The sequence below is a fragment of the Vicugna pacos genome, chromosome 15, assembly GCF_048564905.1.
Source record: "Vicugna pacos chromosome 15, VicPac4, whole genome shotgun sequence".
NCBI classification, from domain to species: domain Eukaryota; kingdom Metazoa; phylum Chordata; class Mammalia; order Artiodactyla; family Camelidae; genus Vicugna; species Vicugna pacos.
The window spans coordinates 38356797-38383094 of record NC_133001.1 but is presented as its reverse complement, the minus strand read 5'-3'; the positions used below and the strand labels follow the sequence as shown (position 1 = coordinate 38383094).

The following is a 26298-nucleotide window of genomic DNA, read 5'->3' as shown; positions in this document are numbered from 1 at the left end:
GGCAGGAATATGGGTGTCCTTTCTTGCAGACTAGCAACTGGCCAGTCTTTTTTTTCCCAAAGAGAAAGAAGAAAAACGGGTAGATAAATGTAGTTGGAACAGAGGTTCATTTAGGGGAGTAGCCCAAGATGAGGTTGCAAGAGGGAGGAGGCCATCTTTGAAGGTCTTGGGTCTTAGAAAGCCAGGCAGGCTGGCTAGGAATTGATACATAGAGGTGGCACAGTAACTGCCCTCATTTTTCTTCTTTTTTCTAGGCTCCTTTATTCACTGTATGATATTTTCATCAATTTAATAGGAGGCAGAGGGAATATTTTAGGAAAAAAATTTAGATCAAGTGTTAAACTCACGCAGCATCACATTCTTGTGCCATTGGGTGAAAATTCTAACGTAGACAAGAGAAATAATGATGACTAAATGTCCTGGAATTTACATAAAGAAGCAAGTCCAGCAACTCAACAACCCAGGAAGCATTGAAGCTGACGCAAAGCAGAAGGTTCCTCTTAAAATTGGATCATGATTTGTAAGTAGATGTCTCTGAGGGGAGAGAGCGTTACTCTGTTTGCTTACCTGTCACTCAACCAACCTTGCAGGTGTCTGGGCATCTTTGAATTTAAATTTAAGCAGGGAAACTAGGTAAACTTCCACTGACTGAATGGAAGATCAAACAAATGTTTAAAACCTGAGATATGAAAGTGAAATGCAAGTAGTTGGGGGCCGCTTTGTGATCAAAAGACTAGTGTTTCATAGAGTTCAGGTGCATCTCAGTTCAATGTACATCCAAGTATTTTTCAAATTGCACACTCTTCGAGACTAAGAATGTATTTCCTTTGTGTCCTCTTGAATGTTGATCAGCCCAATGAGGTTAGGTGAGGGTGAATCACAAGCATATATAAAGTCACATTGATAGCTATTTAATTATTATATAGTTTCACATTTAATGTTCAGAAATTTCAATAAATGGGTATGAAAAAATCTCAACAAAAGCTAAATTAATGAGCAGATTTTGCTCGCTGCAGACAGAGTTATTTCATTGTCTTTAGCAACTGCCATTGTGTGATACTCTTGATTATACTCAAGGTGAGAAGGGACCAGAATAATCAGAAAGGGAAATCAGAAAGTGGACATGAAACTCTATTTTTGGTGAATTTCCTTTTGTAGATTAGCTCTTCAAAATTTATAGGAAGGCAGCCCATGCCCCTGGTCCTTTTCCTTTTACAGGTCTCATTTCCCACATTCCTTTTTCAGTACTCACCACACATCTAATTATTCCAGGTCTGTTTACCTCGTTAGACTCCATATGGACAGAGCCCATATTGCCATGGCCAGACCCTCAGGGTCAGCACAGAGGCACTCGCTGGCCCAGGGGCGACTTTGCGCTACAGTCCAACTGGGCTGTATTCAAAGATCTCCACCTGAAATGGAAGTCTGTTTTGGTTTTGCCATAAAGGTCTGCATAGGCTAGCTGAGGACCCCCTCTCTCATTCCTCAGTCTCTCTCTTGCTTTCACTCTCCTTTCTCTTCAGCTCCCTGACTACCCACTTCTCTCTTTCCCTTCTCCCCTCTCTAAGAATTTCTTGAAATTAGAAGAGGGTTGAGGGAGGCACCATGAAATCCTTGATTGGAAGAAAACGTGGGTGGAAGGGGTTCTGATCACAGACAGCCACTAAATTTGATTTGTAGCTGATCTTAAATGTAGGAAAGATTTTCAATGACAAAACTCATAAAGTGTAAGGGGGAGGGAACCTGGCTGCATTCTGAACTTGACTAATGGTTTCAAAGTGCTTTAAAAGTTTGGCATTTGCCAGCCTTCCTTTCTTCCCCTAATCCTCAAACCCATGAGTTTTTATGGGCAACATAATCCTCTTTTCTGATTCATTTACACTTAGCTCATCTGAGTATTGTTTTGTAAAAACCATCTGAAGTCCAAGAAGTTTTATGAGATCTTTAAAGACTTGTTTTTTGAACCACGAAGTTGTGTACTTCCAATATAAATGGACCTTGAACACACTAGGGGGCTTGGCATTAAACTGAGTCTAGACTTTGCAAAGGCTGGTCCACGTGCCTGACAGAAACAAGGCTTTCGCTTTCAGAATCATAGTGCGTTCAGGGTTTTCAATGTGTGACCATCTCATACGATAGTACGCACGGTGCACAACATACATTTCAAGGATTATCTTGCTAGTTACGTAAACAGCAAGAGACTGATGTGGAAAAACTGTGACTTGGCTAGAGTTTCCTGACTAGAGTGGGGCTACTTGCTTATATGTACGTTACCACATTAATGGCCGTGTGTACACACATGTATACAAACATATATGGATCATTTACAGATGGGATTAACATTTACACTAGAGAGTCTTCCTGTGGTTGTATTTCAGAGACGATCTGATTGTGATATACCCGAATCTGTCACAAGTCAGGTGGTTAATCAGACTGAAGTCTGGGGTGAAATACCCACGTCTGCTTTGCAGTGGGTCAAAAGGAAGGAAGGTTGTATTGTATCTTTTAAAACATTTTTCTGCAGAGCCAGAGAGCATGGTTAAGGGCGTCGCTCTCCCCAAAAGGGAGGACCTTGGGTTGATCCCCACAGCCTCTGGAAACAGGCTCAGATCAGTGAAATGACTTGTTCAGGTTCCCATGGGAAGTGAAGCAGCCACGCCACGCTCAAGCCCAGCCCTCCAGCTCCCTGTCCAGGCTCTGCCCTCTGCAGGCTGCTGCCTCTCATTGACCAAAACAGGCTCTAACGGATGTTGTCCGTCCATCTGGGTCCTGGAGTGACTTACAGGAACAGCTCACCCACCACCACAGACTGGTCTGGTCCTTTGGTGATGCTGTCCTTCACTGTTTCCTGGCTTTCGCCTGTCTGACATCTCTTCTTTCCAGTCCTGGCTCTTGGAGTTAGTGGAATGGAGTTAATGCTTCTAGACAACCCCTCCTCCATCCACATCAAGGGCTGTTCTCTAATCCCTACCTGAGAGGTGAAAATTTCTGTGGACTGATTTGAGGAAATGTTTTCCCTACATGTTATGAATTCTCTATGAGATGACAAAGAATTATGGGTTGTACTGTGACACTGGCCTCTCTCACAAGTCAGATCCTGTCTTGTGAGTGTTCTGTTACTATCTCAAAGTATTGCTTTATGTATTTATCTTTTTATTTTACTTCTTAAAACTTACTTTTTTCTTTTAAACTTTTTTTGGGGGGTAGTAATTAGTTTTATCTATTTATTTAAATAGAGGTACTGGAGATTGAACCCAGGACCTCACGCATGCTAAGCATGCACTTTACCACAGAGCTGTGCCCTCCCCCATTTATCTTTTTAAAAGCTTTCATTTATTTACATTTTGTCTCCCTAACCAGATAGGAGTTTTCTCCAGAACAAAAAGGTTGTGCCTGTGATGCTCTGTATATGCAGAGGGTCAGCCTCTCTGCTTGCCTCAGAGTAGCTCTTGGTGGATATTTATTAGTTTGTGCTGTGTCCTTCCTACAGAACCCCAAGCTGGGAGGCAGTTTCTTCACTCACCCTCCTTCCTCAATCTTCTCAGCTGGTTCCCTTTGGCCTGGCTCAGAGACTGACCTTGAGTGACCTCACGCATCTTGTCCACAGGGACCCGGATGTTCTTAGAGCCACAGACTCTTAGGGCTGGAAGGGACTTTTAATCCAACTCCTCCAGGCTATGGAGGAGGAAGCTGAGGTTCAGAGAGGCGAGGTGAGCTGCTTGTGGTCTTTCAGCTACTTAGCCGTAGTGTTAGAATTGAACTGAGGTCTCTGCCTCCGGCCAGATGCTGTGGCTCTCAAAGTATGTTCTCACATGAAGCTGTTGCTCAGGCAGATGGACAGAGGTTCTCTCCTGCCAAATCAAATACTGGATGTCTTTCTCCAATGTACAGAAAAAATAGATTAAGGGATTAAGTTTCCTCAACTTGAAGTTATTTTCCATTAATTCTTCTTAAACCATTATCACCTGCTACCAACTGTCTACTCACCAGTGCTGGCAGACAACAAAATAAAAAGGATAAGCCACAAATATGAATACGAACAACCAAAGCCTTGGGAGCAGACCATCATTTTTAGTCAAGTGGCTGTTTAAAAAACAGACTGCTCTGACCATGGGTTTTCTATTACTTTCATGTAATAAAATTGTGCACTCTGCTGGAGGCATTGTATTTAATTCAAATGCTAAAAGTAAATATATTATTTTTTCATGGTTTTCCCCCCAAAGCACTGTTACCTCAGGGACTCTGTCCCCTGGGACATTCTGCTTTTCCGTTAATGTGACTTTGGGTCATCTCCATTGAGTGATCCTTTCCTTTAGGTCCAGGGAACTGATGTGACTTAAAAAAAAAAATACTAATACTGGCTTAGCGTTGTCATGGATCCTGAACCCTGTATTCCTATCCTAAAGGCCTTTTCACCAAGAGTAGGGTTGCCTCTAGGGGTGATTCCTGTTGAGGTTTTTCCCGTCTACGCGAGCGCCCCCTGCTGCCCGCCCTGGTACATGCCAAGCCAGGAGAAGGGTACCAGAAGCTGCACAGCCACAAGCAGTCACGCGGAGTATACAACCCCAAAGAGAACTATCTAAAAACTTTCCCAATGGACAGTTCGGCGCATCCCGAGCAGTCCTTTCTGGAGCCCGGTCTGATATTTTAATCCAGTACCCGCAGCACGTATCCGAGCACACATGGATAAGAAAATGACTAGAAATGCCTTCCAAACAGTATCAAGTGAGTCCTGTGGGGGCTTCTAGAAGGAAAGGCCCGTTCAGTGAGTTTGCCAAGCTCTTTATACTTTCCTGGGACACGGGGCCGAGGAGCGGGGACCTCTGTCTTGTTGACCCTCAGTAGCCATCTGTGTGGATGTGGAGGGTGGCGGCGCGTTCTCGGGCTCATCTCACGCTTTCCCCAATTAGGATTTACTGCCTGACGTCACGTCTGCCGGAGATTGGCTGTTCAGATCTGACACTCGGTTCTACGGCGAGAGAAACTTTTTAAAAGACTTTGCAGCCCGGGCTGCCGCCGAGCGTCCCGCGCGCTCACACCCGCCCTCGTCTACTCTCGTCAGGTCCCGGGCGCGGCGCCCCTTGGGCCAACGGCGAGAGAAGCGAGTCTCACCTTGCGCAGCCCGCGCCCCTCGCCCCTCCCCTCCCGGGCCCCGCATTCCCCACCCCCACCCCGCCCCCTCCTCTCCGCCGCTTTCGGCTGGGGTCTGGGGCCGCTCAGCTGCCCGCAGAACTTCCTCTCCTGCAGCCGAGTTTTCCTCCTCCCCGCCTTTCCCGGGCTCCCGGCCGCTCTTGGAGGAGCCTGAGCGCGCGCAGGCGGCCGCACCGGGCGAGCCGCACGGCCGGGGGCGGGGACCAGGGCGCCGGCCGGGGCCCGCGATGGCGGGGGCCTGGCTCAGGTGGGGGCTCCTGCTCTGGGCAGGGCTGCTTGCGTCGTCGGCGCACGGCCGGGTGCGGAGGATAACCTACGTGGTGCGTCCGGGCCCCGGCCTGGCGGCGGGCGCCTTACCCCTGGGCGGGCCCTCGCGCCCGCGGACCTTCAACGTCGCGCTCAACGCCAGGTACAGCCGCAGCTCGGCGGGCGCCGGGACCCCCTCGGAGCGGACGCGGCGCACCAGCCCGCCCGGCGGCGCGGCCCTGCAGGGGCTCCGGCCGGCACCTCCGCCGCCGGAGCCGGCGCGTCTCGGGGGCCCCGGCGGGCAGCTCCACCCCAAGCCCGGCGGTCAGCCGGCGGCCGCCCCGTTCGCCAAACAAGGCAGGCAAGCGGTGCGCTCGAAAGTGCCGCAGGAGACCCAGAGCGGCGGGGGCTCGAGGCTGCAGGTTCACCAGAAGCAGCAGCTGCAGGGGTAAGCCCACACCCTCCCTCCTTGCTCGCGCGCGCCGCCCGCGCGGGGACACGCGGGGTCGGGGCCCCTGGGAGCCCCGTGGTGGCCGCTGGCGTCGGGCGCCGTGGGTCTGCGGTCGGCTTCCCGCCCGCCTCTGCCGGCCTGGCTGCGAGCACTGCGGGAAGAGCGGAGTGCGGGGAAGCCGGGAAACTGAGGATAAACTCCGACCGCATTGTTACTGAGCTGCGGGTAAACACAAAAGGCATTTCTGCCTGGGGCGTAACCTCCTCTGCGCAAACCGAACTACTCCTAGAAGATGGGCGTAAACATGAAGTCACTACAACTTAATCCCTCGGCATCAATTAAACTTCTCTTTGCAACTCAGTTTAATTTTTTTTTGAGCTAGTATAAAAAACGTTTGGAGGAGAGCTGTCTGTAACGATTCAGCTCCCGTTCTGTGACCTCGAGTTTTCAGCATCCTAGTAATTGTGGGCTTGGCTTCCCTGCACCTGTGGGGTCGGCTTTCCAGGGCGGGATGTCTTTGCATTGACAGGAGTTTCAGTTGGATAGTTTGTTATTGGACTTTCATAAACATCCCCCCTCCCCCCCGTTAATCACAGGTTGAGGGTGTGGGGGAAAAGCTTGTTTTGCTTATTTATTTTTTTCTTCTTTGGGGGTGGTTCCCGGCGTTGTGAGCTCACCCGTGTTTGGACACTTCTCTCAAAACTCAGATTCAATTTGAAATGTAGGAGCAAATAATACACAAATTACCTTTGGCTGTACTTTACTTTTGGAGTTAAGAAAACCATTTATTTGGACCTTGTTCCCCCCTCCTGTGTAGGTCTAGGTTATTTATGCAGGTTTTGGTTCTCCCATCCTTCTGTGATCTGCCGTCTCTACCCTCCTACTTGGGCAGCTTTGGGTTGGGCATCCTAGGTACCTGTTAGGACTCTCTGGAAGCCAGGAGGCTGGAGTTACAGGAACCCCTTGGAGGCTTGGGTTCCCTGAAAGAGAGTGTTGCTGCTGCTGGACTCAGGGTTCTTGCTTTGTTTCAGGGTCAATGTCTGTGGAGGGCAGTGCTGCCACGGCTGGAGTAAGGCCCCTGGCTCCCAGAGGTGCACCAAACGTAAGTTTCTGTGTTCACAGCAGCCCTGCATAGTAGGCGAGGTGGGGCTGTCCACATGGGGCAGTTGCCACAGGGGTCACTTGAAGAGGCTAATGCTGCCCTGAAGACAGCAAATGCTGTCTGCAGTGCAGTCCACCTGGTTATCTGCAGCCTTCATCGCCACTCAGGAAGGGCTGCGCTAGGGTAATGGTCTCAGTGCCGGCAGCAATATATTGTACAAAACTGTGCCGTGCATCCGAGATTCCCCTGCATCCAACCGTGGTATTAATTACGCTGTTAACACCTGTGAATCTGGGGCTAGGGAAAAAATTCCCACTGGAAGAACCAATCAATTAATTGAAACATGGGTATTGACAAGTGAAAAACATTCTTTATGTTGATAGCAGGAGGGGAAGGGGTGGTAGGAAGCCCTGTTCTGGAATAAAACATAAATAGTGTTAAAGCTTTCTGAGAATAGCAACCGACAGTCTTCCTTGAGGCCTGACTGTTTCCTGAGTGGAGGTCACCACTCTACTGCTCTCTGGAGCTGACAGGTGGATTTTCCTGCAGTGCTTCTCTAGGTAATACATGTGCTTAGCAGTGCTTTGAAAAATGTATTAATGACACATACAGATTTGAGAGCATCAGAAAAGAGTTCCCCTGTGCATTGTGAAATTAAAGATTAAATTGAAATGTACTTTGAAGGTCCTCTTGACAAGTTAATTCTATCTGGTGCTAATTGGAAAGAAAGAAATTTTACTTCTACTCAGAAAAAGTTAAGCAGTCTTAGGTGTTTTTTGCATAGAGCTGGAACCATAAACATGGGGATTGGAAATGTCCAAAATTTTCGCTGCTTATTAGTATTCAGTATAATGAGTCAAATTTAGCAATTTGTCTGAATATGGTTTGGATTTCAAAATACTGGTGGATGAGTTAAAAAAATTTTTTCCTCGTACAGTCGTTCTGGTGAACTTGCTTGTTGAAAAATGCCTTCAGTCCTCGAAAGAGACAGGGCTTTGGCATAGTGGCTTTAATTTTGTAAAAAGCAATGTCCAGATGGGTTATACTTTGACTGTGATCAAGGAGTAATGGCAGACATGAACTCACTAATCAGCCTCCTCATTACGGAACTCAAACCACTAGATCAGAAATGCTCAGGGTTGTAAGCACTTTAGATTAAGCCATAATTCTTCACTTCTTTGATTACACTTGACAATAGTGCACCGCGTTTTCCTGAATTTACAATTGCTCAGTTCAAATTACACACCCTCTCCTCCCTTTAGTAACTCCTGCTCAAAACCTGATATGATATGTTTTGCCCGTTACATGAAGACAGCCCATCCATGACAGCGCCACTGCTGAGTAAAGGGGAATATTGCCATGTCAAGATTAAAAAATACAGAGCAGGTTTTTATAGACAGTGGGCGGGTGCTCCTTGCTGCCCGTTAGAGAATGTGTTAAGAATTTTTAAGATACTGTTATCTGAGTACTTCAGAGAGGAGCTACAGCAGAGGATATGAGGGAGGGGGTCTGACTCTGGAAAGCCCCACAGGGTCCTGCTCGGTTGCAGGCTTATTTGGCAAATGCAGTTGAGTGCTGTCTCTGAAAAGAGAGTAGTTCCCCATTCTTAGCTTGTCTGAGGATTTGGGAATCCAAAGATGCTCTCTTGATCCTGAGGAATTGCCTTATGCCTTCCTCCTTCTCTGGGTGATAGAGGCAAAGGTGTGAGTGTGCCTAGGTCTAGCCAGCTGGAGACCCAGAAAGAGGGAGGCTGCAGAAGGCTACCGGTCAGAAAATTTAGGGGTGAAGTTACTACAGGGTTCCAGAGGAAGTTGCTATGTTGATTTAGTCTCATAATACCGAGAACAAATGCTTCCAGCTTTTGGGTCAAGTTATCCTTCCAGCTTCTGGAAGGCAGCCCTTGGACAGCACCAGGATCTAAGCAATCAGTGCAGCATTACGCTCCCATCAGGTGATTTTTTTCAGCACTCAAAAGGTTAGCCTTCCAGTTCTGTCCAAGCTGATAATTAGTTCAGATCCAAATGCTAGGCACTTAAATCACAAACCCTTTTAGGAGTGATTGTGTGTTTTTTTTTTAAGTGAGAGTCAGTCTAAAGTAATGTGTCTACTTGATGGATATGTTTCAGTGGGAGACTTGTTTTGTCTGGCAGAGTCAGAGAGATGAGGGAGCCTTATGCCTTCACACAGGACAGCCGGGGTGACCACTGATGCCTGAAACTCGTGTCCATGGCTGAGCGGTGTGACATCAGGGAAGACCCCTGGCCTTGGGGTCAGAGACCTGACTTTAAATCCTCAAGCCTTCACTAGCTGTGTGGCTCTAGGGAATTCATTTGACCTCTCTGACCCTATCTTTTCCCATCCTGAAATGACTGTGCTAAAATCTTGACTGCTTTGCAGGATAGTTGCAGATACCAAGTGAAAGAGAATGGTAGGTGTGAAAGCCTTGGTGAAACCAGGAAGATTCTTAAAGTAAATCTTTAAGCCAAGTAAATCCTGTCTTGTTTTTCTGTTACTTGATTTTCTTTCTCTGTGTATGTTTCCCCAGCTATTGTCATCGTCTTCTTTCCAAATAATGCACACGTGGATGGATCCCTTTCCATATTATAGCTTTAAAGTAGTTTAGGGCTGGGGAAGGGGGAGATGAGATACTGGTTGAGGGTACAAAGTTTCAGTCCCTCAAGATGGAGAAGTTCTGCAGATCTAATGTATAGCGGAGTGACTATAGTTAACAGTACTGCACTGTTTACTTAAAGTTTCCTCGGAGGGTAGATCTTAGTCTTCCTACCACAAAAAATAAGTTAACTGTGTAGTGATGGGTGTGTTTATTAGCTTGATTGTGATGCTTATTTCACAATGTGTGCATGTATCAAAACATCATCATATACCTTAAATATATACAATTTTTATATGTCATTTATACCTCAATATAGATGAATAAAACAAGGAATAAGTGAAAAAGCCGATGACTTCCATCCTGCCTGGCTTTGATTAACAGGAAAGAAGAAAGAAAGAAAGTCGTTTGGATTGTTCTGTACCCCAGAATGATTTATTTTAAAAGAACCTTAAAAGAGACTAAATATTAGGTTATTTGTGGGTCTCTAATTCTCTTTGTGTAAAGCTTGCTGTTTAGACAGAAAATACTCCCCTACGGTATTCATAAATTGAATGGAAAAGATCCTGACACCAATTGTTGTGACTGTAGCTGCTTCGGTAAATACTAGTGAAACCGAGGTTGCAAAAGACATTGATTTGTGGTCTCTTACCTCTCTCACTTCCTTATTATGCTGAGATTGAACGATTGCACTTGCGTATGGCTTACTGCACTGACAAACGCAGGAACCAACAGCACATTGACATGCAGCTCCCCGTTAAGATAGAAGTCATCATAAAACATGTACGTGCACGGAAGTCTATCACCCAGGATGCCTTCTAATTGTCTTTCTATTTTTGAGAATAATTGAACGGATTTAGCTGAAGAATTTCAGCTTATATAGGCTGTTTTCCAGTTGATCCAAAAAATATTTCGCAAAAGAGATAGGATACGTTTATGTTGTTCAGTTTGCTTAATCCAGTGATGAAAACAAGGTGCCCCTTAGAGGCAGACTGGATTGTTGTTAGTTGATTGAAACGTCATTGAAATGAGCCACGGGCAAATGCTTCTGAAGACTGAAGATTTAGTGAACCTTAAACTGCCAATCAGAGAGATGTGACACAGGCAGCGGCAGCCCCCTGGGGATGGAGAATGGATGTGGGCAGCCGCAATGGCGGCCCTGGGGGCCTGAGCCACCCAGCCTCTGTGTAGAGGTGACCAGTTGCATATTAATGCTGCTTTTCCAGACACTGTCAGTGTGTGGATCTCTGGGAGTTAAAATCACAGCCCGAGGTATGTCATTTTAGTTACTAACATGGAGTATCCACTGATAGTGATGTCCATTTTGGGCAAAGGAGATGACACCATATTTGTTCTCTTTCCAAAAGGTTAACATTTATTGAGAGGGTGGTAACATTTTTGTCTCTCTCCATTTTTGCATTTTTTCTCCTCTGTCCAAACTGGGCCCACCAACCTTTGTTCTTCCAATCTTTTTGTCCCCCTCTCAGGGTAAGTGCGGGCCAGAGAGAGACATTGCCAGTGGGCTCAGCTTTAAAGAGGAGACTGGACTTGAGAACAGACAACACAAAAGAATAAACGCGAGATGAGAGTGAGGCCGGGTTGGCAGGACGAGGTGGATGGAACAGGAAAGATGGCAGATCTGAATCCAAAGCGGATACCTGGCACATTGCAGGCCCTCCCTGAATGCATGGATGGTTCTTTCATTTATTTAATGGATATCTGTTTAGCTTTCACCATGTGCCAGGGTCTATGAATAGAGGAGAAATGCAGCCAGCTGTAAGGAGTGCAGGGTCTGTTTTTACTCACTTAACTCATGGCACATCAAATGACTTGTTCTCTCCTTAGCAAGAAACAGAAAATCGATATTCCATTGCTTTTCCACTGGCATTCAGCCCACACTGCTTTGGGGAAAAAAAGAAAAAAAGCCAACCCTAGACATTTTCCTTAATTATATACAGGGGAGACATAGTCACGTCTGCCCTTGGTGCTCAGAGAAGTTGCAGTAGAGGGCATCGTCCGCGAGTGTGAAATGTGGCTGGAGTTCCAGGTGACAGAGGCCTTTCGGGCCATCTCCTGTCCCTCCCGGCTCAGCGTCGTGCTATCCGGGCTTGGGAGTCGGGCCCAGAATGATCACACGTTTTTTGTGTGCCTGCTATGGCCATTGACAGCTGCTTCACCAGTAGATCTGCAGTGAGTTTACCATGGCAGCTGCTGGGAGGGCCGCCGCAGCCCCAGCGCTGGGAGCAGAGGCGGGAGGGTCTGCTGGAAAACCTTGTCATGTGGCACAGACAGCCCGGCGAAGGGAGAAGGACCCAGAGGTCAAGTTCACAGTGGGTCAAATATGTGTTCTCAGCACTGGTTAAAACAAACATTTAGGAACCATAAATTCTGTGCGACGATCGTACTTAAACCTTCACTGTGAAGCCCTCCAGCCCCTGGGCCAGCCTGAGCACACCGCCTGCCCCTCCCTGGCCTGCTTTGGGGCAGTGTTCTCTGCCCGGTGATCCCTGGGCCCTTAGGAAGCCATCTTGTTGACAGGACCTTTGGCCACCGCCGGAGTTTGCTGTTTCTGACCCTGTCATTTGTTGTCTTGGATATTCCAAACATACTCAAACATGTTTGTGGAGCTCAAGTTATATTTTCCTGAAATGCAGATTTTGTTTCCAAGCCCTTCCAAGCAATGAGCAGGGAGACTTGGAGTGCTAGGGAGGTGTCACCACTCTTGTAACACTGACCAAGATCAGATCCAAGGCTGAGGAGTCGCTGATGGGATGAGGGTAATCGGTGCAGTGCTTTAGAGCATGCGGAGGGCATTCTCTTTCTTTAAAAAAAAAAAAATTAAAAAAATATGACTGCTTCATGAATTTGCGTGTCATCCCTGCACAGGGGTCTTGCTAATCTTCTGTGTAGCATTCCAGTATAGGTACGTGTGCTGCCGAAGCCAGAAGTGGGGAGCATTTTCTTGATCTTCATGCCCTGCAGGTGTTGACCAGGCACGCACTATGTATTACCTCCTTTTAAAATAGGAGGCAGGGCTCAGACCCTACCCCAGTGCTGTAGCTCTTGGTTTATTGTTCTTTCTACCGCCCTAGGCTTCCTGGACGTCCAGTGCCGTGAAGTTCTCTCTTGAGGCCTTGGTCTTAACTCTTCTGACAGCGCTGCTTTGGCTTAGCTTTTGCTGCCTCAGTTCACTGTGTTTTCCCAACCCCCTAACAAAGACCCACCATCTGGGTGGCTTAAAACAACAGAAATTTGTTGTCTCAGAGTTCTGGAGGCTGGAAGTCCAATATCAAGGTGTTGAACAGGGAGGATCTTTTCCAGGCCTCTCTTGCTGGCCAGCAGAAGGCCGTCTTCTCTTTGTGTTTCTTCATATCAGTTTTCCTCAGTGCGTGTCTATCTTTGTGTCCAAATTCCCCCTTTTTATAAGGATACCAGTCCTGTTGGATTAGGGCCCAGCCTAATGACCTCATTTTAACTTGATGGCCTCTGTAAAGGCCCTGTCTCCAAATAAGGTCACCTAGTAATGTACTGGTGATCAGGACTCCAATATATTTTTTTCTGGGGGTGGGGCACCATTCAACTCATAACAAAAGCCTATAGGTGCTCTGCCGGTGGACTTGAGAAGTGGGCTACTCAGAGCTGGGCCACCCCTGGGACACTTAGGGATTCCCTAGCAATGAGCCTAGGATGAGTGGGTGGAGGCTTGGTTGGACCTCTCCCTCCCACAGAGTCTGTGACTGTGGATTTAATGTGGCTCCTTCCTTAATGCAGGTGGTGTGGCTGCTCCAGGGAGTAGGAAATGTAGAGAACTGGCTTCAGGTGATTTTGGTTTTATCTCTGGCCACTCGGTGTGCTTTAAAGAGATTCTAGATTGGTGGATCTTAAATGTGATTGTGCAGCCGATCGCTGGGGAAGTTTGTTAAACTAACTTCTTGAGTCAGACTCTCCGGGGTGTTTACTTGATAAGCACCCCAGGTGATGGAGGTGGCCTACGTTTCGAGAAACAGTGATCCAGAAGGAGCCCTGTCCTGGTCAGTGTTTATGACCCTTTGTGTGGGAATCTGAAGGCCGAGCCCAGCATTTTGCAATTTTGAAACTTCTCAAGGTGGGAGGCCTTTGAAAACATTTCTTTAGCTCAGTTTTGAATAGTACGGACAAAAATGGCTGCATAGGGGGTTATTACACCCAGTTTTCCTTAGTTGAATGATAAATATATGTATTTTTATAAGAGTTGGAAATTTGCAAATTATTATTGATACATAGTTGTTTTTTAAAAAGTTTAAACACTTTGGAACATTTTGGGTATTTTTTTCCAATATTTTATTTTTAATTATAAAATATTTTAGCTACAGGAAAATGTGGAAAATAATATATCCAACAGCTACCCATCAGGATCATGTTTTTAAAAGTTCCCTGATATAATTAAGCCCAATGATTTATAGATAAGAGAAGGACTATGGTCTTATCTTGTTCTGACTGCACTTTTTACTAATGATATTTCCTGTCTTTCTAGGGGAGGGAAAATAGTACATAATTTGTTGATGTAACACAAATTGGTTGTTTTGGTACTAATGGAAAAATACATGAGGGCTGTATTTGTGTATGCTCATGTGCGCCTGTGAATTTGCCTAGTGTATTATTAAGGATTGAACATTTCATGTAGGCACAGTCTGTTGGGTACAGAGAATCTTTGCACACAGTGTCATTTAGACCCAAGACAGTGTGCTTACAAGGAAATGCTGCCTGTTACTCCCCTACTTTACCCACTTTTTTTTTTTTTTACCTTCCTCCTCTTTCTTTCCTTATTGGCTCTCAGTTTTGCTTGCCCTGAACTAGAGTCAGTGTAGCTCCATGGTTAGAAGTTCAGTCTTTGGAGTTAGAATACAGGGTACCTACCTTGATGTTGACTCTGTCAACACTTCCTCACAACATAACCTTGGACTGTGAGAGCTGGGGCAAGGCTGAGTCACCGCATTCACAGCACAGGTACGTGATGATGGTCTGTACCACTGTGCAGAGGCTTGCTAGGGGACCACATGAAGTAATACACAAAAAGTGCTTGGAGAGCAGCTCCCCCGCCCCTCTTCCTGCCCCCGCACAGGAGTGTTTGACAGATACGAGCTCGCAGGGGTTCCTGCTTGCCTGCTTAGGCCCGCCCCCTCCTGGGTGCCCTAGCCTTTTACACACCCCTCGTGGTGTTTCTAGGTTCCCCTGGTGAAAATCACGGCTCCCTCTTCCCCTCTCCCTGGTTCTCTGATTTCACTGTTAGCTCTAGGTATGGCTGGACCAGGTTGGAGAGGTATCTGCCACCCCCCCCCCCCCCCCCGTTAGTGAGCTCTGGAGAAGCAGGGTTTCTGTGTCGCTTTAAATACCCAGACCCTGTTCCTTGCCATAGTACAAATGCTACCTGAATCGAGTCAAGTTGAATCGAACCAGCATCAGTGTTGTAAATACTGTCCTCCAAATACTGCATAAAGAACTCTACTTCCTTTTTGGTTTCCTCTCACCTTCAGGCAATCATTCCCCTTCAGTTTTCTTTCCACTATTTTCCCTGTGTGCGTATCCCTTGCCCGACGGACACTGGGTATTATGACAGCTTTTCAGGGCACACCACCTTATTTTGTTTCCTCCTGCTTTCTCTCTGAAGGCTATCCTGGCATGGCTTAAACTTTAAGACAGCTTTTCCTTTCTCCCAGCCAATTTTAGAGTCTTTTTGCTCAACATCATCTGATAGAGATTTGGGACTAAGTAAAATGAATGTTGTATGATTTTCCCTGTAATTTTAGATCCCCAAATACTTCTCTTGGCCAACGACACTATTCCCTGTGGCTTTTCCACTCCACCACGCTTGAGTAATATTGTTGGCACGGACATGAGTAAACAGTTTGCAAAATGTCGTGTTTTGTAAATTAGGAGATGGATGGGCTGGTTTTTGAACACATGCTCTCCATTTTGCTGGACCAGAGGAAGGATGAGTTTGGTCAGTGGGTGGGAAGATAAATTGGAGGAAGGTGTTTTTAACTTAAGTTGATGTGGTCAACTTTACCGATCATTTATTCAAAGATGAGAACTAAATGTTTGGAGGAGAACCTTCGGAGATATTTTGGTAATGAATTAAGGGGGAATCTTCACAGGGGAAATAAGATGTAACCCGTAAAAAGCCACTAGAGGAAATAGGATAATAAAATAAGGAACATACAATAATAAGGATCTTTTGTCTTTGTAGACCTAAAAATGTTTGTATTTCTTATAGGATTATCAAGCAGTTCCAATCTTACTTTCAATCTTGCAGGTACTACTTCATTTTATTATTGTTCTTACAAAGTGAAAATAGAATCTCCATCCTTTCACCCATGTGTATTTTGTCTTAACACCCTATCAAGTGGATTGTTAACAATTAGCATCTTCAAAACAGTTCATTGTAAAAGCTACTTAAATCAGTTAAGACATACCACCTCACCTTGATGGATCATGTACTACATTGGTTCAAGAGTTGGGGCACTTCTGCCTCCGCCAGTAGCTGTGAAGGTTCAAGCAGATCAGTTACTTAAGTTCTCTGAGGTTTTTTTCAGCCTGAATGAAATGAATAGGGAGAGGGCCGTTCATCATCCAGCCTGATTCAGGTCATTCTTGTGACTGTCAGGCATGCAGATCCTCTTCTGTCTTAACATTTCCCACATTGTGTCACAGTCGTGCGTGTGTCCACATGTGTGTGCTTCCCAGCTTGAATGTGAACTCTGTCTGTGAGGGCAGGGACTGCACCACAGCTGTCTTTCTATCTCAGTACCTAGTAAGCACGTGGACTTTTATGGAAGGAAGGAAGGAATGATTGAATGAATGAATGGATTCATTTGTTGCACTTTCACCGAGCCCCTGTGTGCTAGGTACTGGCGCACAGTGGGTGTTAAGTACTATGAAGAAAATAACATAGGATGATAGGCTAGAGCGTGGTGGCTGGAGGAGGGGGCGTAGTAAGGACAGGGCTCTGTAAGGAAGTGACTTATGAGAGCTGTGATATGAAAGGGTCTGGAGGAAGAGCCTTTTAGGCCAAGAGAACAGCAAAGAGGCCCGGGAGTGGGAACAGGCCTGGCCCTGTGCAGGGACTCAGAAGTGAGTTTTGCTGGGTTGTCAGTGAGGTCTAGAGTAATAGGTGATCAGGGAGACAGGGCTGGCTCCCCAGTCAGGTTTTGTAGACTGTGAAAGGCCATAAATAGGGGACTTATAAATGCAAGTGGATTTTATTAATAAGGAATAAACATAATATGGCATTTGGTATTTTCCAGCACTTCTTTGAAAGGCATGGAAAAGAATGTTTCAAATCGAAAATTCAGTCTCCTTTATTGCTATTTTTTTATTGATGAGAAAAACTGCATATAGAACAGTGAAGTACCCAAGACCACACACAAATTATTGTCGTAGCCCCGCTGCCTGCATTGGACCCAGCTGGCCAGACCAGCCCCATGCGGATTGGGCCTCCATGCCTCTGCTGAGCTGTGGCAGGAGCCGCACTGTCGCCGGAGCCACGAGGCCCGGACATAGGATGAGAGTTGGAGGGTCAGAAAAAGAAAAGGCTGTGGCTGCTGCTGTGTTAAAAGGCAAATTAGGGGGGGATCTTCACATGGTGCTAAATAAAAAATAAAAGGTTAGACCCTTGAAAAAACTTTAAAGATAAAAATCCCAATCTGGCAATGGTAGAATGTTCACAGAGCACGGTTAGCATGTGTTAAAGTAAGAGTGTACATTTTTTGGAGTACATTTGAATGCTGTTTGGAGGTTTTTTTCAGTGCTTCCCCCCACCCCATCTTACAAACTGTGGGATGAGTCTGAGGTAGGTGCCAAGGCAGCCTCTGCTGGGCGATTCTGTTTGTAAGTGGGGTTGATAACACCCATTGGCTACACCTCCCACTTGGTTGGTAGTAAAGATAATAAAGTGAGGTTATGAACTTGCTTCACCAAAGAGCCCTATAAACCCAGGATGATATTATTAATGAAGTTTTTCTACTGTTTTGTGAAAAATTTTCAATTGTTGGTGAAAATTTTTTTCTATAATGTGTTGGTATATTTCTCGTCTTGAAAATTAGAGTGCTTAATGTACTTCAGTGGGTTTTGGAGGATCACAGATCTTATGTGTCATGTCTTAATATTGATCATCCTGTTTACCGATGGTTTATGGTATCCAGGAGGGGGCATCTCCTGGAAGTTAGTTTGAAAATAAGCAAAAATACTTAAATCTTCACCTTAATTCCCCGCTCCCACACACAAGTGATTTGCCTTATTTTCCTTAAAGTAGAGCGCAGAGATAAGAATCCTTCTTTCGAGCAAGCTTAATTTCTTTCTTCTTTTAATAGGGAAAAGGTTATGTTTTTAGTCCAAAATTGGAGGTGAGATAATACAGATGATCAGTTAAAATAAAGGCAGGGACCCTGTTTTTGTTGTAAACTTTTTATCCGGTGGGAAGTTGGCCTACGTGGTGGTTCTGCGTATACAGTAGACCCTCAGGAAGGTTGCTTGATTAGTAAGTTTTCCATTTTCGTAGGAGATTGTTGCTTGAACACTACTGGGGGTTTTGATGGACTTCTTAATGATGTCTTTATATTTTTCTGTAGTTTATAGTGGTGGTTGAAAGGGGTCATGCTTGTTTCTGAGGGAAAGACCAGCTGAAATTCATTTAACCCAGTGGACCCTAAGATTATGTCGGTAAGCGGTTCCTTTTGTTATGAGGGACTGTCTGCTACAGCAAACCTCCTGGGTGACGGTTTTTTATGCTCAGTGTTGAGTGTTAGAGGCTGTTTCGCTGGTAAAATTGCCCCATTCCTTCCTATAATAACAGACTGCTTAAGTGGTACTTCACAGACCTGGTGGTTCTCAAAACATGGTCTCTGGACAGCAGCATCACCAAGGAACTTGTTAGAAATGCAGATTCTCAGGCCCCACCTGGACTCCTGAATCAGAAACTCTGAGGCTGGGGCCCAGCACTCTGTTTTAACGCTGCTTCCAGGGGGTGCAGATACAGCTGTGGTTTGAGAACCACTGCTCTTGCTGAACTCATCTCCTTTCCTTTTGACGGCCCCTGCCCCTTCTGTTGATCACCCATGGGGGAAGGAAATCCGCTCCTTTGGACTCCAGGCCTTGGAAACTAGAAGCTTATGTTTTCTCCCCCTTCCCCATGGAATGGAGCCGTTCCCCCATCTCAGATGGGAACGCTGGGATCTGATCAGGTGCAGTCATGCACGCTGACACCCAGGCTGATGTGTGCAGTCACTGAGGAGACCTGGAGAAGCTGTTTTGCCGTCTAGTGAATGGGAGTTTTGTGCCTTAGGGCCTTCCAGGTTGTACTGTATTCTTTACGGTGGACGATGCTGAAATCACACATCTTCATATTCTTCAAAGTAACATCTATCTACTTTGTGTGGTGCTTGGACCCCCCTCTGCACCGCAGCCCCCCATGGGATGTGTAAGAAATGCAGATTGTGGGACCTCACCCAAGAACTGCCACACTGAAACTGGAGGGGGGGCCCATGACCGTCGTTTTCACAAGCACCCAGCTGACTGATCCACACCAAAGCTCGAGGACCCTGGGTTTAAAGTGGGTGCGCTGGAATCAAAGATGTCAAAGGCAAGGAATGATGAGAAAGTTATTACAAAATTAATAAAAGGAATAGGAGTGAATGTGACATCTCGCTGGGGGGGCATGTGCCATTACTCATTTCCCAGATAGTTTAAAAGTGAGATGAAGAGCAAGCTCTGGTCCAGAACATGCCCTCAGCGTTGGAAGGAACGAAGCTTTCTTGTGTGTAAATGAGGACTTTCAGATGGAGAAGGGACAAGGCAGCGCTGCTTGGCCGTTCCTTGGGGTCCTGCTGACTCATTCCTGGAAGTTGCTGGAGGAATGCATCAGATCTTTGGAAACAGCCCAGTTAAGAATTTCAGCAATGACACACACTTTTATGAGATGTGTATTTAGCAAAGAAATTGCCGATTGTAAGGCTAGGAGCCTTTGTAGAAAGTGCTGAAGGAGTTGGTTTGCTCGATGTGTAAAATAGGGAGTGTTTTCCCCATCACACATCTTTTTTTCCCTTTCTACAGAATAAATGAGTGCAAAAACACTTTACCTGAGTATTGAAGAAAAATTAGGTCTGTAAAAAATACCTGCTTTTTCTCCAAGTAGAAATTTGGGGGGGGGGGCGGAGCTTATTTGGATCATCAGTTATGTAGTAAGACATACCTAGGGAAAAGTAAATATTTTTTCTTTTGTTCCCAATGCGAGCATGTAGTTATTTCCAAATACCTGGATGTTACTTTTGATGACTCATCCAAATGTTTAAATATCATGTAGGCAAGGCCACAACTAGAAAACGGTGTTAAAATTTTGAGGAGTGGCTTAAAAATAATGGATTTAAAAAAATTAGCTCTCACTCCTTTGGTCTTAGTATGGGTAACCACCTCCACCTTCTTTTTCTATAACAACTATTATCGTTTTTATAGCTGAGCTATCTCTGTATGTCCTTAGAGGACTATATTTTATGTTTTAATTTACTAACTTTTTATGAAGTGCCTACTATATAGAAGGCATTGTGCTGTGGGCTAAGAAGACAGTTAAGACCCTGCTTGGTGGTCCTGACAGTCCAGTGGAAAGGCCAAGATGGCCATAACACGAGGAGTGTGGCAGACGCACTCTAAGGTAACCCCAGTGGGTCACACCCTTGTGTAATTCCCTTTTCTTGAGTGTGGGAAGAACCTGTGACTTGCTTCTAATCAGCAGAATATGCCGAAGGTGCTGGAATGTCACTTCCTTGATGTTATGATATATACAACTCCATCGTAGCTGACTGGGGTGAGAGACTTCTTGCTGGCTTGGAGAAAGTAATCTGCCCTGTTGGACTTGTGGCTTGTGCATGCAGAGGGCCATGTGGCAGGAAACTGTGGGCTGCCTCTAGCTGGGAGCCAGCATGGAGCTGGGGCCCTCAGTCCAACAGCCACAAGGAAATGAAGTCTCTCAACAACCTGAATGATCTTGGAAGTAAATTCCTCCCCACTTGAGCCTCAGATGAGACTGCAGCCCTGCCAACACCTTGGTTATAGCCTTGTGAGACCCTCAAGCAAGGACCCAATTAATCTGTGCCCAGACTGTTGACTCATAGAAACTGTGAGATCATAACTGTGTGTTGTTCTAAGCCATTGACATGGTGATAATTTGTTAGATATCAATAGGAAATTGATGTAAGGAAGAATGTGCAGATGCCAGAAGAGCAGCCCAGAGCCAAGGCTCATTCACCCGTGTAACAAGCACCTAGTGAACGCAGTCTGCGCGTCAGCCCCTTGCCCAACACTGGAGATGCAAATATGGATAAAGCGTGGTTGTGTCTTCAGGTAGCTCCCAGCCTGCAGGAGTGGGGCTTTGAAGGAAGGGTGTTGCTCTCCCTTGGGAGAATATTAGCGTAGGAATTGTTTGAAGTGGCTGTTGAGGATAGGGAGAATTTGGACTTGGGGGGTCTCTTTGGTGGGAATACTCTTTATTCATGGATGGTGCTGACCTGATAGTTTGGCTGGAAAAGGTGTTTTCCAGTTTGGAGGGTTTGGATTTGCTTTAACCACAAGTCTTTATTGAAGAGGAGGAATACCATTGCAGTGGAATAATAAGGCACCATCGCAGATTCCTGTGGTAAGTTCCATGGCCAAAGTGGACAGCATTACATTTTATTTTAAGAACAATAAATTATGAATCACAGGGCCTCGGAAGCATCCTCTGATAATCCTTCCCTTTCATTCAAGTCCTATATTGGATCACTGAATCAAAAAACCAGATTGTCAGAGAGTCCTGAATAGTTTTCTTCTAAGCCATTTACTTTACAATGTTTTTTTCTTATTGAGAGGGATTTGGGGATAATGAAGACAACAGTTTACATTTGTTATGTTTTTAGGTTTTAACCAGGGGCACTCGAGAGGTCCTCTAAGGACTCTTTCCACGGATGCTGTTTACAGACGGTATCTACCATGTTGCAAGGTGGTGTCAGTGACAGGGTGGCCTCACCCACAGCTCTGAGTTGCTACGTATGTTAGTCCAAAGAGGATCAGTGCTTATCTTCTGTCCAACGTGTACCTGGACAAGCACAAGACTGTCTGCTTCTGCTTTATTGCAAGTGATCATCCCACTCTGCCACTGATATCACATGTGCTTTTGGCCAAGTCTCTTTTTTTGGATCTGAATACATTTCAGGTTCCCCTTTGATCTCTCCTGACATTTTTCATCACTCAGCTGGTGGTAGAACGCATGGCTCTGAAGGGCGTCTCTGATCTTGTGATCTTGTGGAATCTCCTTTGCTGATGGCTTTTCAAAACAGGAGAGCAGTTTCTCAGCTGCACCTGTGGAGTGGGCTTGGCTTGTGGGCCTGTGGGACTGGGATGGGAGAATGGAAGGGGTCTTTTGGGGTCATGTTTTCATGTTTTCTCAACCTCTTATTTGCAGAGGAGGGGAGTAAGGGCCAAGGGCAGAGAAGTGACTTCCCCAGGCCTTGTGGCTTCTGATGACTTCTCGCTACAAAAAGGCAGTATTAAAAAAACAAACAAACCCTGTTATTCCCTAGAGTTTGATAATAACCTGTAAGACACATTTTAGACTTACTTGAAAGAAAAGCCTTAAGTAAATGTTAACTATAATTAGTCATGTGTTTTGGATAAGATCTCTCACTTTAATTTTGTTGAATTAGCATGGATGTAAGTGTTAGTATAAAAACATAGAAAGGCAAAGCTGTTTTCGAGCTGGAACTCCAGAGCGCCTCCTACTTTTGTACGAATGGTGTCCTCAAAGGATCTTCATAAGCTGGGGTTTCTAATGCGGGGTCTTCCATTTCCAAGTGACACTGGGTACGCACTGAGGCCTTGCTGGACCAGGCACTGTGCTGACTGCTCCACAGGGATTCCTTCCGGGAAGACGCACAAGCCTGTGTTGAGCTACCGTCTTAACACCTACTTTGCAGATGAAAGAGCTGAGGTTTGGGAGGGTTAAATTCTCACAGCAGGTTTCAGATCCAGATCTAGTTCCTTTTCTTCTCTGCGCCCCACTGCTTCATAGGAGAACTCGGTCCAGGGGCCACGGGTGGTGCTTGGCCTAGTTGAGAGCCCAGCTACCGTGCCTGGAGATGTGTCTATGGGAAAGGGAGCTTCAAGTCCTCTCTTGGAGTTGCGGGATTGTGTGTCCTTCCACCCTCATGGAATTGAGTGAAACGTCCTTCTGTTAACCAGACAGGTATCGTCCTCAGAAACAAAGAAGACCCTTTCCCTTGGAGCTGGCGTTATAGTTTGGGGTTAAATACCCTTGGGGACCCCTCTTCTCCTCTGGGCTCCAGGCCCCTGTGGGATGGCAGGGGTCTTGCTGGAGGGTCTGGAGATGTTGAGGGTTGAGAATGGGGACATTCAGGGGTGGATGGCATCCTGTGTGACCCTCTGGGGGTACTTCTTGGTTTCTTCTGGAAACCTTAGGGAAGACCTGAGTGTTGTCTCTTCCACTCCTTCCCTATCTGGCTTCTTTCCCCTTCCACACCTTTAAGCTTCTCTGCCTTTCTGTTCCTGAAGGAGGGTCACAGATAATTTGAAGCTTTCTAAAGGTGTTTTCTGCTGTCAGTTGCAGGGTGCCAGAAGGTTCCTTTAATCTTTCCTGTGCCTAAATGCATAGTAGATACTCACAAAGAATATTTCTGAGTGAATGAATGCATGCATGCATCTTTCGCATCTTTCTGACCCTGTTGGCACAATTGGGTCTTATAAACATAGAAGATTGAATGTGATTCATCCGTGTTTCTGAGGGAAGTGTAGACTCTCCGCAGCCTGGGCAGGGGATCAGGTAGGACTTTTAGGATGATGTTGGTGAGGATGTGAAGTGACTGGAGGATCACGCAGAGGCAGCTCGAGCTGGGTGGAGCGGGTGTCTGCAGGGTAGGGTGGGAGAGGGGTGGACCCTGAGGCTGAGCTAAGCAGGACCTGTGGTTGTAAGTGGAAAATACACAGACTAAAGGAAAAGAGGCTGTTTAAGGCCAGAGAACTGGAAGACATAAGGGTGAAGCTGGCTTTAGGTCTCGCTGCATCTAGGGGTTTGAAGTGGTCTTATCACAACCAACTTGGCTACACCATCTGCATACTCAGTACAAAATGAAAATATGGGAACCGTTGTTAAAAAACATTTACCTAGAAGTAGGTTAAGTGTTAACTATTGTTAATTTCTGAGCAAGAATAATACCCAAGTGTAGGTTCTGCATTTTACCATTTTGGGAGCTGCTTTCTTGATCTAATGCTTACTGTGCCCGCCGACATTCTGTGCATTCGCAGTTTGCACAGGTCTCTGGCCAGTTAGCTCCCAGTCTCTCGTGTCTCCTGGGTATTGCCATGACCTCTGGGTGTTCTGCCAGCCTGGAGGGCTCCTAGAGCTCACATTTAGTTTTCAGATTTCAACCTGGTGATGGCTGTTTATGTCAGATCTCATTGAGATAAAGTATCGGGGAGGTAAACATTTCAATTTTTTAATGTGATTTTAGTTTCAGTAACTTTTCCATAAAGTTCTAATGGGAGTTCCACTTTAAAAATTTCAATTAGAAACACATGGAGTGAGTTTCCCAACGCTGAACACTGTTGGTTTGGAGTCATATTATTCTTTACTATTTGCTTATATTGTTTACATGAAGACTGGTGTCTGGGTCACTAACCACATTTTCATGAATTTGGATGCTTTTCATCTAGGTTTCTTGAATGCCCTCTTTGATGACTGTTTTATAAACTGCTAAACAAATGAACGTGTGTGTGGGAGTCATCTTCGGATTACTTGGTCTGATTCATAGCGCAGCACTGCAAAGCAGCTGTGTGGGGAAACGTCATAAGTTTCATTAGTCATTTTTATGACTCAGTTTGGTATTAGGATTCTACCTGTCTGCACAGCATTTTCATCTGAGACAAAATAGCTAAGCTTTTGGGTGCCACGTAAAGAAAGGTGCATGTCAGAGGTTTCCACCAAGAGCTTAGTCACCTCTCTAACTGCGTAAGGCTGTCGAGGGCCATCCTTTCTCTTGGGAAGCGTTGGCATTTGTTCATCACTCACGGTGGACAGTTCATCTCTCACAGATAAACAGTTTACTTTCAAAGACTATAATAGCTACTACCCCTGGCTCCAAGGAGGATTACGCAGTTAATAAAGATAGCTGTAGCAGAGTTTTGAAAGTGTGATGACAAAATCTTGAGAAGAAGGGAGTGCTTATTTTCTTTTGCTTAAATTTGTTACTCACTTTGCTTTTTGTCTCCCATCACAGAACTTGTTGCTAAAAGTTGCAAAACAAAATATGATCTCATATTAGCTTATCTTTCCTTTTAAATATTTGCCCACATAAATACCTGTAACTACAGAGCATTTAAGCCAATACTTTTTTTTTTTTTCCGGGAAACGAACCCTGGTCTCCCGTGTGACAGGCAGGGAAACTCACCTCTATACAAACAAGGAAGCCAGGACGTTTCTAAATGAATGTCCGGTGTCCAGAATTGCATTAATCATACTTTCTGATTCATCATCCACTATCATCATTACCTGCAAACGAACTTTCGTGATTCTAATGATTTGGATATATTTCTCGGCTCATAGTTGTAAATTTAACTTTTTGCTAAAGTTTCCAAAATAATAACCACTTAAAGTGTCTAAATGTTCAGCTGGCTTTTGGTGGCTTTGGAAAATGTTTGAAAGTCACACGTAGACTTTCATGATAAAAATAAGGTTTTGGGATCAGTGGATGACCTCACCGACTGCTTTAACTTTTTATTGTTGCACTACTTCAGGGTTAAGTGATACATTGATGCTTGGCTAAGTGACATGGAGTAGGGCTTCAGGGAACTTGTTTCAGTTAACATGACAGAACATGCCTATCCTCTTCCGTGGGTGTCCTGACAGTGGGAAGGGGGCGGCTGGAATCCTATTTGGAAATGATCTAGGAACTCAGACATCTAACCTAGCTACCCCATGCCTACTCCCGCCCAGGAGTCCTTCAGGCACCTCTGCCACAGGACGCTTAGTCTGTCCTGGAGTCATTCTAGAGACAGGGAGCTCACTCCTTCATGACCAACCCTTTTCTTAAAATAGACAATTTGCTGTGAAAAAAATAAGTTGATTCTGTAGAGCTTAAATATGCTGCTTTATAACTTCCATTCATTTGCTAGTATCATTCGCCTCTACTCGTAGATGACAAAAAGAGTCCTCACGTACGTGAGGAATCCTTTAAAATATTGGTAGGGGTAGGATGATGGTATGTAATTTCCGAGTCTTATGTTTTTCAGCACCTTCTCCTTGGTAGGGTCTTACAGCGTCTGCTCAATTCAGCAGGTGTCTGTTGAGGATCAGTTACGTAGGAGGCGCTCTCAGTGCCAGGGTGGGAGATGTGGGGACACCAAGATGAGTTGGTTTCTGCCACCCAAGAGTATGCTGCTATGTGAAACAGATTAGAAAAGCACACAGATTGGTATAAGAGGGAAACCAAGTGCCGTGGGGTTCAAAGGAGAGAGGTCTGTGTCAAACTCGGCTGCGTTAGAGAACTTCCAGAGCAACACGCGGATGGAGTTGAGTTGGGTGAGCTGAGCCCGGGGGTGGGAAGCATGAGTTGTGTCCATAAGGTGTGGGTGTGCTCAGCTTATAGGATGCTTCTGGAGGAAGGGAAGGTGATAAAGACTGTGTGGTAGGCTGAGCCAAGAGCTCCTAGAGGCTGGCTTCCC

General features: G+C 45.7%; 1 protein-coding gene, 1 long non-coding RNA gene and 1 other non-coding gene across 8 annotated transcripts in view; 1 reads left to right on the top strand and 2 right to left on the bottom strand.

Annotated features, from left to right (window-relative positions):
- Positions 1–4154: 4154 nt before the first annotated feature.
- Positions 4155–5749, bottom strand: LOC140685746 (uncharacterized). The gene is made up of 2 exons (XR_012059126.1): positions 5469–5749; positions 4155–4969 (listed from the first exon to the last, which is right to left on the bottom strand). It is a non-coding gene; the product is annotated as an uncharacterized lncRNA (long non-coding RNA).
- Positions 5202–26298, top strand: part of LTBP1 (latent transforming growth factor beta binding protein 1) — a 371985-nt gene continuing 350888 nt past the window's right edge. For 4 of the 6 annotated variants that reach the window (XM_072937941.1, XM_072937942.1, XM_072937940.1 and 1 more), the window contains exons 1-2: positions 5203–5845; positions 6880–6950. In XM_072937941.1, the coding sequence (XP_072794042.1) occupies positions 5379–5845; positions 6880–6950 (538 nt within the window). In that variant the 5' untranslated portion in view covers positions 5203–5378. Of the gene's footprint in view, positions 5846–6879; positions 6951–26298 lie in introns of all 6 variants that reach the window. The other 2 variants (XM_072937938.1, XM_072937939.1) reach the window with 1 other exon arrangement.
- On the bottom strand, positions 12403–12508 carry LOC116283540 (U6 spliceosomal RNA). The gene has a single exon (XR_004193173.1). It is a non-coding gene; the product is annotated as a U6 spliceosomal RNA (small nuclear RNA).